This window comes from Ciconia boyciana, chromosome 1, assembly GCF_034638445.1.
Source record: "Ciconia boyciana chromosome 1, ASM3463844v1, whole genome shotgun sequence".
In the NCBI taxonomy this organism is placed as follows: Eukaryota; Metazoa; Chordata; class Aves; order Ciconiiformes; family Ciconiidae; genus Ciconia; species Ciconia boyciana.
Window position 1 is genome coordinate 99829156 of NC_132934.1, and position 17001 is coordinate 99846156.

The 17001-nt window shown below is 38.0% G+C and overlaps 1 protein-coding gene across 5 annotated transcripts in view; it reads left to right on the forward strand.

Annotated features, from left to right (window-relative positions):
• EPHA3 (EPH receptor A3) overlaps nt 1-17001 on the forward strand; it is a 236117-nt gene that overhangs the window by 61819 nt on the left and 157297 nt on the right. For all 5 annotated transcript variants that reach the window (XM_072885112.1, XM_072885073.1, XM_072885101.1 and 2 more), the window contains one exon: nt 15733-16393. In XM_072885112.1, coding sequence (XP_072741213.1) covers nt 15799-16393 — 595 coding nt within the window. In that variant the 5' untranslated portion in view covers nt 15733-15798. The remainder of the gene's footprint in view (nt 1-15732; nt 16394-17001) is intronic.

Here is a 17001-nt window from a genome sequence, read left to right on the forward strand (position 1 = left end):
TATAGAATTTTTTTCAGCATTACAGCTAATGAGCCCTGTTTAGCTTTAGAGTAATTTTCTGAACCATATTTAATTTCTGCAGTAAGGTATTGATAGTACTGATAATAATTAGTGTAGCTCTTGAAGCACATCATGCTCCACTGTACCATAGTAAGCTACAAAATGAAATATAAACCTCATATTTGCATACAAGGTCTTACGGAGGAATTTTCTTAGGATTATAGGTCAGGAGTTTGTGTTCCTGCTAATGTCTGTCAACCTCCCACATAGTAAGTATACAAATATAGCTATATAATGAGATTTGAATTTGAGTTTCTTTGTGAGGCTTCTCTAAAATATGACAGTACTTTTAGTATTGCATGTATCCTATTCCCAGGAGACCGTTGACTTCTGCTTGGGCTTGCAATGACCTATGACCTAGGTCTACAGCGAAGATGCTGTGCAAGATACAGGTAACATGGTGTGAACAACAGATTTCTTTCAAGGTGGCTTTTGTGTGTGTGTGTGTTTGAGCTATTTTATCTAATGAGCTTCTGTTTACCCAAGACAAACTGATTGAACCCAAAAGCTGCCCAATGGCTATAGGACTATGGTTAACTGGTTTTTTTCCTACGTGTAAAACTACTTATTTCCATGACATGCTTACTTTTTTTTCAGTTCCCAATGTGTACATTTTCTTAAATAATGATCAGAGTTTTTAGAAAGTGATGCATCTCCAACTTACTGCTATAGTATAGAACTGTGAAGATTAGCTAATGCCGTCACTCCTCAAGAGTCTTTGGTTAAAGTCCTGGTTGAGTTACTTCTGTTTGTTTATCTCAAATTAGGCATGAGTTCCTCTTTCATCCCTAGCTTGACATATGAAAAGTAATTGTTTAATAATGTTTCAGAGCCTTGAGAAATTAAGAGCAACTTAGCCAGAGGTTGAGAAGATATCTGGACTATCTCCAGAATTCCCAGTCTAATTACTTTCTTCTTGTTGAACTGAAGTGAATTTATCTTTAGAAAATATGAAATGTCAAGCTATGAGTTCCTGTATTAAACATATTTTTCAATTAAAAGAACTATGGAAATATGTGCATAGAACTAACTTTCCCTAATTGCATGGTGAGAAAATTAATTTCTATAGAATTACAATAAAGATATAATTATTACTACTATTTTGACCCAGCAGTTGACAAAAGAATAATAACCTTTTTAGAGGTATTTTTAACTTAGCCTTTTAAGCATAATGACTCTTCTCTGATTTCAACATGCACTTAATTTTCAAGACCTTATGTGATAGTACAGGTATTACTTTTTAAATCTATTTTTATTTATTGCCATTTTTGCAGTACTTCCTAAGCAAGGGATTGGAGGAAACAATGTTATGCTTTTCAGGTACATCTCATCACTGTTTCTGGCTTATCCCCATTAAAGGGAAGATATGATGGCAGAGACAGGATTTCAGATGATGTTTCCTTTAAGAAAAGAGCGTGTGTGTTGCCTTCTACAGGAATAAAAAGGCAATCTTAGGAGGAAAAATGTTTTCTTTTATTGACTTATTATAGGAGGATCATAGTATTAAGTACTTCACGTACTTGGTTAACAGCAGACCTGCTGATGAACTTTTGTAACCTGTTGTCACAGGTTCAATTAGTTGATTCTGAGCTGATGTAGGGATCTGGGGACCATGTTAGTCCTTAGATGAGACCTTTTGTCTACCAGACCAAAAGCCATTCTGTGTGAGTAAGGATGCTGGTTCTGAATACAAGCCTTCCTCAGTGCCCGAATAAAGAATTTGAAAGATAAAGCTCTTGGTGTACAGCTAAGGTAAGGGAGGCAGTTTATGCTGTGGTCATTGCTACAGCTGGAATACGTGGCAGGGATGTAGGAGAGGTAAGTCTGGACACTGGATGAAGATCTGTATGAAAGGGAGCATCTAGGCAATGGGATGCCATAGCTGTTTGCATCAGCTGAGTTGAAGCTGAGGCTGAAGAAGTGGCAGTTAATGACTAACATTAGCGTACGCCTATAACATTTTTCTGCTGGTAGTCATGACTCTGAACACAATTTAAGTAACTATACTTAATAATGCAGTTTTAAATGAAAGTGTGAACTGATGAATGAAAAGAACGACTCTTCAAGTTGTTATTAAGAAATGATGCTGAAGATGGGAGCATGGAGATGTGTGAGTGTGGAACTCTGCTTAGCTGAGGAATATCCAAAAAGAGCATTGGCATGTAAAAACAAAACAAAACAACCCAAATGCCTCTAAATGATGGTAGTTACACTGAGTAGCCTTTTATGGAATTGATTGTGGGCTCCATCTGTCATGGAAGTCATGTGAGTTTTCAGACTAAATTGTTCTCTCATATGAAGTTATGAAGCATTAACTACGCTTCACTCACGCAAATTAAACTTCACCATTTCTAGATTAGTTCTCCATCTAGGTTGTGCCAGGGAGTTGAAGAAGGTTTCGGGGGAATCAAGGTCTTACAGAAGGGAAAGAGTCACAGTACTTGCCTTTCGCTGTCTGCTGTGCAGGTTTACATCCAGTGCTGTGATCTTCAAGGCGGTTATCATGTTGGAGGCCACAGATACTGAAGCTTTTCTCAAAATCTGTAAAGCTGCTTGTAATGGGACCCAACTCTTTGGATTTGCCGACGCTCTTGAGTTGGAGGGAAGACTACTACATTGAGCAGTAATCTGCTGCAGCGTTACTTTGTCAACGATGTAGTGGCCTTGCCGACAAGAAGTCTGTCAGAAAGCTGGAAATAGGGACACAAATCTTGGAGCACGTCCATAGGGCAACTCTGTTATGTTTGTGTTCTCAGGTGCATTGTACTCAGCTTCCACTCAACATGGAGTTAACCTGCTTGTGAGAGGTAAAGTTGTCCTGCACTTGCACAGAGGAATTGCTCCTGGGAATAAGTATCACTTCTGGACTGGCTGGTACTGTCTGACTGTTTTCTGGAGTGATCCAGCACTTTCTGTGGAATGAATGATGAACTGCCCCCCAGCCCAGAAACCTGTACTGTGTCCTGTCTCTCTGCCTCAGCACGCTGTCCTTGCCAATTTCTCTTTACTCATGGTCTGTGGAAAACACTGGTTGAAGGCTACGTTGGTCTCAGAGCAGCTGGCATAGCGATGCCTGCTATTTTTTTCTGTTCAGTTTTGTGCTTAGAAAACAAGCAAATACTGTTTAGATTAAAGAAAAAAGACAGCTATGTAAAATTTGCTCAGAACTCTGCATCCATCTTTGGTTTAATCATCTGAGAACAAATCAGTTTTTCTGTTGGGAAATAGTTTTATGTGTATTTGTGTTACTTGTCCTTGTGCAGTAGTACTGCCAATTATATTTATTAGCCCTAAATATTAAACAGCTGGCAGGATTCCACTGTATATAAATAAGACATTTGAGACCTGGAAGAATGCCATTTCTAATACAGCCAGCTGGTGCTTTTTACAGTTACATTCAGCACACTACTGAATTTCACTGTACATTCAGTGTTGTGTTAATGACAATAGGAGAACATGGGGTGGTTTGGGATTTCTGTAGGAAATGCCATTGTGTAAAAATACATTGTTTTGAAAGACTGACCGTACCAAGGAAATGCTATATTATGCACCTGTTTTGTGCATTTTGATGTAAATACTTTTGTGTTTATGTGTTTTGCTGGCAAATACAAAGCACCAAACTGCAGAAGCTTTTCAAATGTGATTTTTTAAGTGTTCCTGTGCCACAAATGTTTTTCACTTTCTCTATTGTGGTGGTGTTTTCCTACTTAAGTAATGGCTTCATGCTTAAAAATTCCTGCTTGCTGCTGCTTCTGAAACCATTTGCTAATGGTTTGGGTTTTTTTTTATGAAGGCATGATCGACTCTTTGTTAGAGTCCAAGTAATAACTGAAATAGTAACAAATAGATCTCCCCACTATTAATTTGTTCCTATTCTGTGTATTAGAAAACTGAGGCATAAATGTGGACAAGGGGTATCTTCAGACATACCTAACCAGCAAATAGTTTGGAGAAGAACTGGCTTGTTTCCATCCTTGAATGGCTATGCCACGATCACTTCTTTCTAAAGGTTTGCCATCAGTACTTGTCTGGCTACATCCAGACGTAGTGCTTTAGGTGAAGCAGAGGATAATGCTGGAGGACCCAATGCTTTTTGTTCGTATTGTTGTTAAATATTAACAGGAGCTTACTGTTATAAGCCATATAGCTGAAAGTGTTACATCTAATATGAAGTGTGAAATCATCTCTAATTGTAATTGCTGAAGACAATTTTTCACCAGATTACCATGCCCACAGCCTTGGGTGAGTTCCATCTTGGATAAAATTCTGCTTGCTGAAGTACCCATTGTACTAAACAGCTGCTTATTTCCATCTCTGAAACAGCTATGCTTAAAGGCTGAATCTTACCTAGTTTGTACAGTGCTCATGGATGAAAGGTACTTGTATGTGATTGATAGTTCAGTACAGATTTCAACCATGGGGACTGTTGTGTTGAGAACTTCCCAGAAAATCTGCTTAACCTGTGAGATAAATAAGATTGAAACCTGTTTCTCAAGGAGACATGCAGCCTAGAGAAAAATAAAGCTGTATGTGTTTCGCTTGTCCAAGCTCTGAATGGGCATTTCAATGCTGGATTCAGATGTCTGTTAGAAAGTTAGACAGTCAGATGTTTTCCGCATTGTAGTGACCTTTTTACCTCACTGTGATTTAGAGGATTTTGCTTGGAAAGGGTGAGAATCAGCTGTCCTTACAAGTTTGATGATGAGGTACTCAGCTGTCCAGCAATTAGAGGTGGGGAAAAAAAGATGGCTTCACGTATCTTTCTGCAGTTTAGTTTAATTATTAGTCTAGTATTCCCACGATAGGGTGTGTACTCTACTTTCTCAAATATTGTGTGTTTATGTGTGCTGAGTACCTATAACATAGTTGCACTTTTTTTTTTAAACGCTATTTATTATGTTATTTTACTTCCTAGATGAGGGTTCTTTAAAAACTAAGATACATTAGTGCATCCAACATGTTTGGTGTCTCTGTTTCCCAGTTGAGAGAGGAAGAGGGTCAAGATTTATGTTAAGTTATGTACATATTCGTTATGCCGTGGTGAAATTAGGTTTATTTACTTTGAAAGATACTCAGATCACTGTGGCAACATAGATTGTGCTGTAGGTAGCAGAGGATGATGCAGCTGTAACAGGTAGAGGGAGGAGGTTCTCGCCCCTTTCCACCTTCCTGTGAAGACTTCAGTGGATAACTGAGCAGAGAGGCAGAAGAACACAGTGGTGATACTAGACGGATCTTAGACTGAATATTGTTGTGTGTAATTTTATACCAATATATCCTCCTTTCAACCTTAAATTCTCTCTTATATGCTTATTAGATCTGGTTGAAGATGTCCCTGCTCATTGCAGGGGAGTTGGACTAGATGACCTTTAAAGGTCCCTTCCAACCCAAACTATTCTATGATTCTATTCTATGATTCTGTTTTCCATCGCAGTGGAGCTTTTTCATTTAACAGTTATGACTGGTTGACGTAAAATCATAGACTAGTAAAACAGCATTAGGATAAAGTGTACCAAAGTCTGTGTCTTAGAAGGGTTTATGCAATGGTTGTTGTGATAATTTCACTGTGTGTGTAAATTAGTCAGAAAACTCTTGCAACTTCCTCTTCTTTCATCTGCAACTTAGAAAACACTAAAAATAAAAACTGGGGCAGACCCAGTACCAGCAGGTGATTTCATTGACTTTTGAAAGCCAAATATAGAAGAAAATTACCATGGTACTTCCTAAATTTATTAAACTCCCAAAATGGATCATTTTCTGTCTGCTGATCTCAGCTGATTGGTATTTATGGGCGTTGCATCAGCACCTTTGGTCATGCTATGAGGAAAGTGTTTTCATATTGATGAGCTGGTCTGGTATGCATTCTTCTGATATGGTCATTACAGGGTTTTTGTTAATAACAAGCTTTCAGAGCTCTTGCATCCTGTTACTATTTTGTTAAACTTTTATATAGTATATGGGAAGGTTCCACTTCTCATTTAGATTTGAATTGTTTTACTCCTAGTCTCAAGCTGTCCTAAAATGTGTGCTAATTTTTGTTGGCTGTTTGATTTCCTCACTCCTCCTCAGAATTTTGGCTGTTGTTTATAGAAATCTCTCCTTGAATAAATTTTTACTTTCAAGTAACTGAAAAAGTCCTTTTTCTCTGTGTATTGGCTATGAAGTTGAGTAGGATACATTAGAATCATGTTCAACATATGTCAAAGCTTGATTCTCTTACTGATCCAAATTTGGACATATTTAACATTACAGTAAAAAAAGTCAACAGAAGATCTAAAACAAAGGAGGTGTCAAAGTTATTCATTTTGTCTTAAATCCTGCAACCTGTTTCCCAAATGTGTGCTTCAGCATGATGCAAATGTTTGAAATATTGGACAGTATGCAACAGAGAAAGAAAGTTTTAGACTGAAATACATATATGTTTAATTATAATATAATTCCCTGAAATATGAAATATTTTTAGGTCAAACTCTGTCAGGCAAAGTTCTTTAAAAAAAACCAAAAAAACCCCAAACAAAACAAAACAAAACAAACAAACCCAAAACAACCCAATACAAATGTTGTGAATATTCCCATGTCTGAAATATTCAATCTTGGCCTGCTATGTTGCCATGGTATAAGGTGTGTCAGATGTTTCATACTTAACATGAATTATCTTTTCAGTTAATTAAGGTTACAAATACAAAGTTGTCAGAAAATGACTTGTAGATCTTTTGAGTTCCTTTATAAAGATACAAATGTCTGTGATGGTGATGATTTGTCTTTTTTGTTGTGGTGTCCGTGTCCCGTCCCCCCACCCCCCATATTATTTCTTCAGTTTTTATTCCTTTCTGAATGTCTTGCTTATCACAAGGCATCTTTCTTGGGAAATATGGGGGGTTTTTTCAACATTTCAACTCAGCCTATGCTCATGCTCTTATTAAAGTTAATGGCAAATGCCCCATGAGAGCAGGATTGAGGATTCTTAGGCAAGTGTCAGAGATACACCAAAAAGCAAATGAAAGATTTATATCAGTGAGGATTAATTTCCCACACTTAAGATAAATAGCAGAGAGCATCGTGTAACACTGAAGGATGCGTAACGATTACAGCAACAAATATACAGAACAATTTGATGTAATATCAACTTGACAAGGATGTCATTGGAACAGAATTTCTTTGGTTAAGAATGTTTGTTGGTAGCACTTCCATTTTCCAAAATAAGAAAATGAACTTAATGTTTATACATTTCTGCCACAAAGAAATATAATCCTGGAAAAACTGGAAAAAAATATGTCAAATACTTCTTTATGTCAATCTCTTGTTTCCATTGGAAATAACTTTTCACCAAGAATGTCTACTTTAAGCTTGTACTCAGGACTTCTACTGAACTGCCAGCTGTAACTTTTTTCCTTTTGTTAAAAAATTATTAATTTCATATAAAATTACTCACTGAGGAAAATACTAATTCTAAATGGTATTAGTATAATATAGAGTAATATCTCAAATACCTGCTGATCAGTGATCTCAGTACTTCTAGGAATTGGACTTGTATTATGCAGCTTGGGAATATTTCAGCATTTTCTAAGTGCTCTATGAAACCCTCATATGCCTAACTTTAAGCTCATAACAGAACATTTTGGCCATTTTGATTTTCTGCTTGCAAATGTAGATTTTTTTTTTTTCAATTAAAACCTTAATAGAAATGCATAGTGTCTACACTAATCTTAGTTTTAAATACTATGCTTGGCTTGTATGTGAAGACATTATATTCTTTTTAGCATAATCTCTGGAGAAAATGGAAACTACACAGACATGTATGCACTTGAGTGTGTGCATATACAGGGGAAAGGAAGATCCCACTTCATAGTTTTTGAATTCAGAGGTGAATTTTAACAGTTTCACAGAGGAGCAGAGGTCTCCAAAGGCTTAACTCCCTACAATATTTATGAAAATAAGCAGTAGGAGGAGAGGGAGGAAGAGGGAGGGAGACAGAGATGGCATTAATGCTTCTTCATTCCATGAGGAAGAGACTTCCTTGCACTCACCTTTTTAGACATCAGAGTCTATGTTGGAGACCAAGCATGAGACACTGATTTGTAGGAAACTGGGCTTCATTAATTCCATTGCTCATGGCACGGCTTGTTTGTTTACCTGTTTTTATTGTGATTGCCTGGCAACCAAGGGAGGGAAAAAAAAAAGAAAAGATTATTAGCCAGTTGGTATTCTGTCAGTGAAATGTTGAAAAGTTGCATGCACTGACTATCTGAAATGTGAGATTCCTATCATAATGATCTTTTTGTTTGGGAAGGGAATTGCTTGAATAAATAGCAGAAGGCAGAAAGCGTGCATGGACGGGAATGCGTACTTTTGTGTCATTGCTCAGCAAGGCATAATAAAGGTGATTCTTTTTTGCTGGCTGAAAAACTGTACTGAATACTAAGAGCCAGTAGAGAAGAGCAGGGTCAGTTTTCAGTATTAGAGCAAAAAGTGTTTTTCAGGTAGAATTTCAGTCGTGGTTCTGTAGAGGCTTATGTGAACACCTCACAGATAGTGAAAAGCAATTACACTGACCAAAAAAAAAATCATTTCTTTAAATTAGTTTAGAAATAAGCAATGATTTGACAGCTCTGCTCAGCAAGGGTGGAACATCCTAGCACATGAAGATGTTTTCATGAGGTTTCAAAGTCATTTCACTCAGTTATTATCTTCCGTCTGATTTCTCAGCACTGTATTCCCAGTCTGTGTTCTAGCATGCACAGTGGTTGTGTAGTTTAGGTTACGTCCCATCTAGCCACTATTAGAATTATTAATTTATGTTAAAGGACAGTTGGACGTTACCTGAAATGGTGCTCATACCAAGTCACACCAAGTACATCATCATACCAAATTTCTTGATGGAAAATAAATTTGTAAATAAATATTGTTAGACTATGGCCTGAGATTGCCAATGGAGTCTTGCGGAGTTAGCTGCCTGGGTTCCACAGGGGCCTTGAAAAATTATCAAACTCCATTTTTAGTGGGAATGTTATAGTTTATAGTTTAGGGATTTTATAGTAAAGTGACACTGAAAGTTAAAATTTACTGTATTGGAATCATGCAGTTGCATATGTGTTGTATTGTAAATCACAAAATAGCCTTCAATTTCTTAATGCAAACTTAAGATTTTTTATATGAAGGATAAAAAGCCACAAAAACTGAAGTATGCCACAGGAAGGATGAAAGAATTGAGGAGATCATTCATGTCCTAGATTCCCACACTGAGAGGGAACTTTTTAGCGAGACTGCTCATGGCATCCTAGGAAATGGCCTCCGTTCACTTTTGTAAAGAAAATGGAAGATAAAAACCAAAGCCAGAAGTCCAGCACATTCTGCTAGATCTGTTCTGGAAAAGAAAATCCTTTCTGTCCCAACTTTGTCAGTCAATATGACCAGACCATGTGAGTTAGACCCTCTCACTGGGGATCTGAGAGATTTTTCTATACCACTGAAAGCACTCTCTTGTTTCCTACCATTAACAGTATCCAAAGAAGGTTTCAAAAATGAAAAGCAAAGAAAAGAACACTTTTCAAAAACCAGATTACATGCTGGGTAGGGAATGGTGCTATGGCACTTCTCCTGGATATGTTTCAAAAGTATTGAAGGTGCCTGAAGGCATTAGAGTAACATGATATAAGTACTGTGTAATAATGTGAATTCCGAAATGGTGGTCGCACTTCTGCTCCTTCCCTCTTCACAATAAGAACAAATCCAGCACCCAAAGCCTCATATCACAGCCTCAGATTTCCAGCTCCCCGATCATGCTGTCATAAAATCCCTGACACAATTTTATAAATCTCTTTCGTAAAAAAAATTTGGATTTATCATCCCTATTGGACTGCTTGGAAGATGGTCCTGCTGCTTCATTCTTCCAGTATTTAGAAACCAGCCTCTAATTTCCGGTCTAAGCATAGCCAGGAGTGATAAATATCAATTTGTTCTGTAGCTGCACGGTACTGAAGGAAAGAAATGCCATTTGGGACACCTTTGAAGTGTAATGCCCCATGGACCAGAGTTACCCAAGTAATTGCATGTAACTGAGGTGAGAGTTAGGTTTGGGTCCCACCAGTGTTGATTTACACAGTATAAGTACAGATCTTTCATACAGTCATTCCGCCAGCATCTCAACAGATTTTCTTTAAGTTCTCAGCCTAACTCCCACCAACGCCCTTCCTCCTCAGTATTATGTAGTGCCAGTTCCTTCCTTCCTGGCTCAGGTAACCTTCTCTAGGTCTTTCCTAACTCCTGGGAAAGTGCCTGGGCCCAAATTCTCTGCTGTTGTTGCTGTGTAGCCTGTCTGTCTCCTTGTGACAGCTTCTCCTTCATCTTTCTGCTTATTCCTCTGATACCTTCTGGTTTTTCTTTTCCATCTATCTGGAGGACAAACACATAAACTGCTCTTATTTTCTCTTAGCAAAGCCTTAACAAGATGAAATATTGTGTGGGAAAATGCAGTATCCTCAGAAATAGATTTATTTTTTTTTGAGTTCCAGGTGGGTTTCCATGGTAACTAAGTTTGGGTGGCCATACTTTCTTGCTGGATGCTTTCTTGCCCCTTGCATTACATTCTTGTTCCTGCAGAAATACTAGTGGTTGCATGATGTACTGTTTAGGAGAGTTGATTCGATAGAAATTAGCCCCTCACCCCATGCTAGTTTTCCATGAGATGGGAATAGTTCTGGGAAGCTGAGGGTGGGAGGAGTGGAAGCTGAGACTGCAGCAGGCTGGACTCAATGCATAAGGTGAAAAGAAGAGTGTGCTTTTCTGCCATCTAGTTTCCCTATATAAAGTAAATATCTGCCTTCAGACACATCTGAAGTTTTCTTTCAGTGTGTCTCATATCTCTGTTGTGTTATTCTCTTTGCATTTCATTGTCTCACCTCCATTTTGGCTGAATTCCTCTTCATGACTTTTCAGTCTCCTATTATTTATTATAGCTCTCTGCCTGGTGAGCTGTCCTAGCCCCAGCTGTCCAGGTTCCTGCACAGTCTGAATGCTGTCTTTTCTTCCTGTGCCCTAAGATACAAGACTCACTTTAATTACTAAATAGTAACTCTGGACTTTTCTTTTAGCTGATTTCTTCCTTCCCACCCCCCCAGCAAATCAGAATTTTCCTTATGTGTTTAAAATACTTTAGATACTTTTGTTTCTAATTCTTCCTTTACTTTTTAACTTCTACCTAGTAGTTCTGTTATTTCAGCTAGCTGTTTGGGCATATAGGTCAGAATGATGCCTGCACAAAGTAAAATTGCACTGAATACTGGATTGTATTATATTGTAATACTGGGGCTATGTGACAACGCCGCATAGGAGCTTTGCTTCCTATTGCCACTTAGCCTCTTAACAGCCAGCACGTTTTCGTGACAGTACCTCTCTATAAAACTAAAGTATACATTCTCAACTACTAAAGGTTTGTTTCCTTATTGATTTTTGTCCTCTATGTAATGATAATAGATTTTTAGTGCTGAAAAGAAACGCTGTGAGAGGCATAGTCTTGTTTGGGTACTATCTGATACTTCCTTCTAAAAGCAACAGAGCTCAAGTGCACCGTAAGAGGGAGGTGGCTCTACAAGAGCTACATTGGGAAAAGGATAAGAGATGCTAAAACAGCACTAAAGAGGACATGCGTGGTCTTCCCTTGACCTGAAGTGGGCATGAGTTTAGCATCTTGCAGCAATAAAACAATATGGAACTTTTTGATTTATGTGTGTTCAGAACAGGTTTGGGCTGAGAAGTCCTTTATAAATGATGCCTCAAAAGACCTATATTGTAGCATGCCCCATGAATGTAATATATAAGGATTTACAGTGAAAGACTGCTGACCTTCAGTTGAACCCCTGAAATCAACACAGGAGCAATTGACAACAGTGATTAAATAAGAAAACATTCAGTATTTTATTAAGCAACATGCCTTTTGTTTTATGTTTTTCTCTCTTTGATTCTGTCCCTGGAATAAGAATATATCTTTTTTTTTTTTTTTTAAGAAATTAATTTTGTAACTATTGTAACTTTACAGAGCGAGTTCAATACATGAATTACAAGTACAGAAACAAAAATTAAAACAATTACAAATATAAGTGAGAAACTTCACTTAATATAAAAAACTCCTGAGTCACGGAAGGGAAATTTTCTTGATAATCTGTTTAGAATAAAGATCACTTGAGGATGGCAATATGATAACTTACTGGGAAAAGTTGCAATGTTTGAGCAATGCCTGTTTGATCAAACAAGCAAAAACTGCTTTTTTTTTAGTTTGATCATAATAATTACTGAAGTCATGAATCTACTTGAATCTAGTACATGTTCTGATTTGGACACTCTTCCTGTAGTTTCAGTGACTTATTTCACCGTAACTCTTTCTAAGGTGATAGCTGCAATCTCCCTAGTTTTGTAACAGTGAAAGTATTTTGGTCAAGTTAGCATCCAGTGCGAGACCGGTGCTTCCATTCAGCAATGCTTCAGTATTAAATGGTAGACTTGACATTTTGTTGTTTATGTAAGTGGACTGACATGGCAAGCTACAATTGTTTCTGAGCAATTCGGTCTTCATTACAGATTAATGAAGTGATAATTGCACATTGCAACTTCTGGGTGAAGAACATAGTAGTGGGTGCTACCTTTGTTGTGCAATTCGTACATCTACATTCAACTGGCTGTGTGAGCATGTTGGATAAGAAACTTCTGAAAAAAAATTTGCGGTGGGACTTGTCCAGAAAAATAACATCTGGTGTGGAGAGGTTTTAAATTCTGCAAGTTCCTGGTTTTGTTTCTATCTCCCACTGGACATGTAAAATATGTTGAACTGATTAGAAATTATATGGAAGAGATAATAAGATCATTTATGAATTGGGGTGAGCTGCTTTAAATGTCAAAAAAATTATGTTTCATTATATAATCTTATCTAGTTTCATCCAGTCATTGTAACTGAATTTTTATTTGTCCAGGTGAGACCTGTAGTTAAATAGGTACATCCAGCTTCATAGGAGGCAATAATGGCATCTGAATGGCTTTTTGCAACAGGATTATATTATTGGCTCAGGGGCTGTACTTGTACAAGGACATCTGTTAGAGGAGGGTCCTCCACTCAGTTTTGGGAACTTGGCAGAGGCTGGGAGCCAGGGTCCAGCTGTTTCTTACGCAGGCCAGAGCTCATCCTTGTATGATGGGTTGCCATGTGGTGCCCAGCCCTCAAGTGGCCATGAGCTCTAGTGTAGTAACTTTGACTCAGAAAGTTTCTGTGCTGCTAGCTCTCTTTGGCAGTGTAGCATATTGCGGCTTGCTACAGCGTTTCAACTGCTGTATACACATCCAAGACTGTGTTTTTAACTCTGTTGAACTAGTTGGGAAGAGATAAAACTTGTGTAGAGTCAGATCTGTAAAGCGAACTAAAATAAACTTTGTTTCAGTTGAAGGAAGAGTATTTATACTGGTTTTATCTACTGGTTTAATAACATGATTTAAAATCACATCTTCAGTGGTGCGTGGACAATTTCATTGTGCAGATCAGCTCTTCGTCATAGCAAAACTTGCTTAAGTCAGTGTGTTGGGACTGAGAACTCTCAGATGTTACTCTGATGTGGCCACTTTTTTTTTCTTTTCTTTCTTTCTTTGTGTGTGTGTGATGCATGTCTTGTAAAACTAGGAAACTGTAAAGACAGTTAACATTCTGCACCTCAGTTTCTTTGTTGGTATAGCAGGAATAGTACTTTCGTCTCCCAATGTTTGCTCTGCAGTACACTAAGATCCTTCAGCAAAAGGTGCTTATGTAAAATGAATAATCTTTAGAGTGAGATCTTAAATGTAGCACTGATGTGACTTGATTTTTGAGGGAACATGTTTTCCTGGTAGAAGTTGTTCTTTGTCGTCTTCCCCCAAGAGTGGTGGTGATTTCTTACAACATACTTAATTCTGTCTACTTCGCATCTCCAGTTTTTGTACCATGCAGCAGCTCTGTTTTAACCTTGACTGCTCCCCAGCTGCACTGCATCTGGTTGTGTGGGGCAGCATTTCTGTGTTTTGCAGAGGCTGTGTATGTGGGTGACAGCAAAGCAAGGACTTCTGTAGCTGCTGTGCTACCGTATGCTCTGTTAGTATGCGCTTCATTATCACGATAGGAGTTTACCTCTTTTGTTTGTGTAATTCAGTTTGAAGCATAGAACAGAAGATCATAAGGCTCAGGAGTATCTTACCGGTGTGTATAAATGCCTGATGGCAGAGTATAGAGAATAGGGAGCCAGACTCTTCTCTCTGGTGCCCAGTGAAAGGCCAAGAGGCCATGGATACAGATGGAAGTACAGGAAATTCCATTTAAACATAAGAACCAACCTTTTTACTCTGAGTACAATCCAACATTGGCACAGGCTGCCCAGAGAGGCTGTGGAGGAGTCTCCATCCTTGGAGATATTCAAAAGCCTGACTGGACAGGATCCTGAGCACCCTGCTCTGGCTGACCCTGCGTGAGCAGGGGCTTGGGCTAGGAGATCTGGAAGGGTTTCTTTCAACTTCAACGGTGTTGTGGTTCTGTAGCAGGTATTGTTCACTGTAATAAGAGTTTTAATTCCTGCGCTTTAGTGGTAAGGCTCTTCATTTTGCATTTAAAGACTCGGAATATAGAACAACTACAGTTTTTGTGTGGATAAAAGCTGAAGAATGATGACCTTAAAAAACAAAGCAAAAAAATTGGTCCCAGTCATCCATTCAGGGAGAAAGCGAAGAAAGGTGCATCTTAAGTCACTTAGTTGTGTATGGTAAATGACTAACAGTAAATATTTACTTTAAGTACCCCTGTAGGATTTCTTTTTTTCCTGTGATTGGTAGATATTCCTCTCCAGTAAGTGTGACTTCAGAAATCATGTAGGACTGGCACATGAGTAATTCACAACTAGGAAACCCATTCCTTCCCTGTCTGGGTCAAGTAAATTTGTCGGCTGATGACTGATGTAAAAACAAGTGATGACTAGGTATTCTTCAAAAACCGTTTTAGCGTCACAGTCTGTGTAGTCCACAGAAGAATTAGCAGAGTTGGCAGTAATTTTTAGTAACTCTGGAAACCGGGCTAAGCTTGGCTGTTTGTCCAGAGGACATATATCCCAAGCAAAATCAATTTTCATGCTTTGAATAAACTTAAAACTGTAACATTTTATTGTGACTATATGAAATTTCAGTGGGAGCCATTGGCTTTTGTTTGGTAAGATTTTAAATCTTGTTTAATCTTTGAAATATAGCGTGATTCCAACAGTGAAAATGTGGTGGTGTTCTAGTGAACCTCTTCTGTTTGAGGTGAGTGCGGTTGTAGTAAAGACTTATGGGGATCATGATTGAAAGGACAGCGCTGCATATAGTTTAAGAAATCACAGGGTTTTAATAATGCAAAACAGCTGTAGTATCTCTTTCATGTCACCTTGAAATGATGTGGTAAAAACTGACTTCTTAATGGTGAATTCTGTGTTCATTTAAGATGTTTATATGTTTTAATAGGAAAAAAGTAAGTGCAAGTTCAACCAGAATTTGTTGTCTATTTTATAGTGATATCTAAGCAAAGTGATTTTTGCTTTTTCACAGCTTTTGTCTCTAAATGTGATTTTTATTGGTAATAATCATTAATCTTAAAATATTTCCCTTTTTCTTTTTTTTGTCTTTTCTTTTTTTTTCCAGTGGGAAGAGATTAGTGGTGTTGATGAGCATTATACTCCAATCAGAACTTACCAAGTCTGCAATGTTATGGATCATAGTCAAAACAATTGGCTGCGAACAAACTGGATTCCACGCAATTCAGCTCAGAAGATATATGTGGAGCTCAAGTTTACCTTGAGGGACTGTAATAGTATCCCTCTAGTTCTGGGCACTTGCAAAGAGACCTTCAATCTGTATTATATGGAGTCCGATGATGACCATTTGGTAAAGTTCAGAGAGCATCAGTTTACAAAGATCGACACCATTGCGGCTGATGAGAGCTTCACCCAAATGGATCTTGGGGACCGAATTCTTAAGCTGAATACGGAAGTCCGTGAGGTGGGGCCTGTCAGCAGGAAAGGCTTTTACCTGGCTTTTCAAGATGTAGGTGCGTGTGTTGCCTTAGTCTCGGTGCGAGTGTACTTCAAAAAGTGCCCTTTCACTGTCAAGAACCTCGCCATGTTTCCAGATACGGTACCCATGGACTCCCAGTCACTGGTGGAGGTGCGGGGTTCTTGTGTCAATCATTCCAAGGAGGAAGAGCCACCCAAGATGTATTGCAGTACAGAAGGAGAATGGCTAGTGCCCATAGGGAAGTGCTTGTGTAATGCTGGCTATGAAGAAAGAGGCTTTGCGTGCCAAGGTAACAATGCGCTCCATGTTCATAGTTCAATTATTAACAGCGGCTTCACTTTATGTCCCTACTCTGTGTATTGGGTCATGTTAATTTTCTCCAAACTCTTGAGAGAAATAAATTAGTTCATAAAATCACCATGAAAATGGGGATTATTTAATCTGTGTAAATAATGTAATTCGCTAAAAATATTTAATAAGGGTCAACAATTGATTATTAGTTAATACAGTATGTAGCAAATCTAGTCTCTCTTACCACTCTTGGACTTCCTTCCAGTAGATTATAGTTTTCTCGAATGCATTGTTTGTGTCAAAATACTTGATTTTTTTGTGTGATTTTTTTAAAACTTTGTGACTTGATGTATAATATTTGCTACTGATCTGTGTTGATTAATTGGGATTGGTCAGAAAAAACAGGTAGCATAGTTCCTAAATGCAGATACATTTGAAAAATTAATATTTGAACTTCAAAATTGCATTTTCATGAATACTCAGGTATTTAACACAAAATTATTTTCTCCAAACTTTTGGTTTCTGCAAATTGTGGTTATGTGAATGCTCCCAAGACCAAGATTACACTAGGGATTTTGAGTTTCTCCAGAAATGGTCTTTTAAACG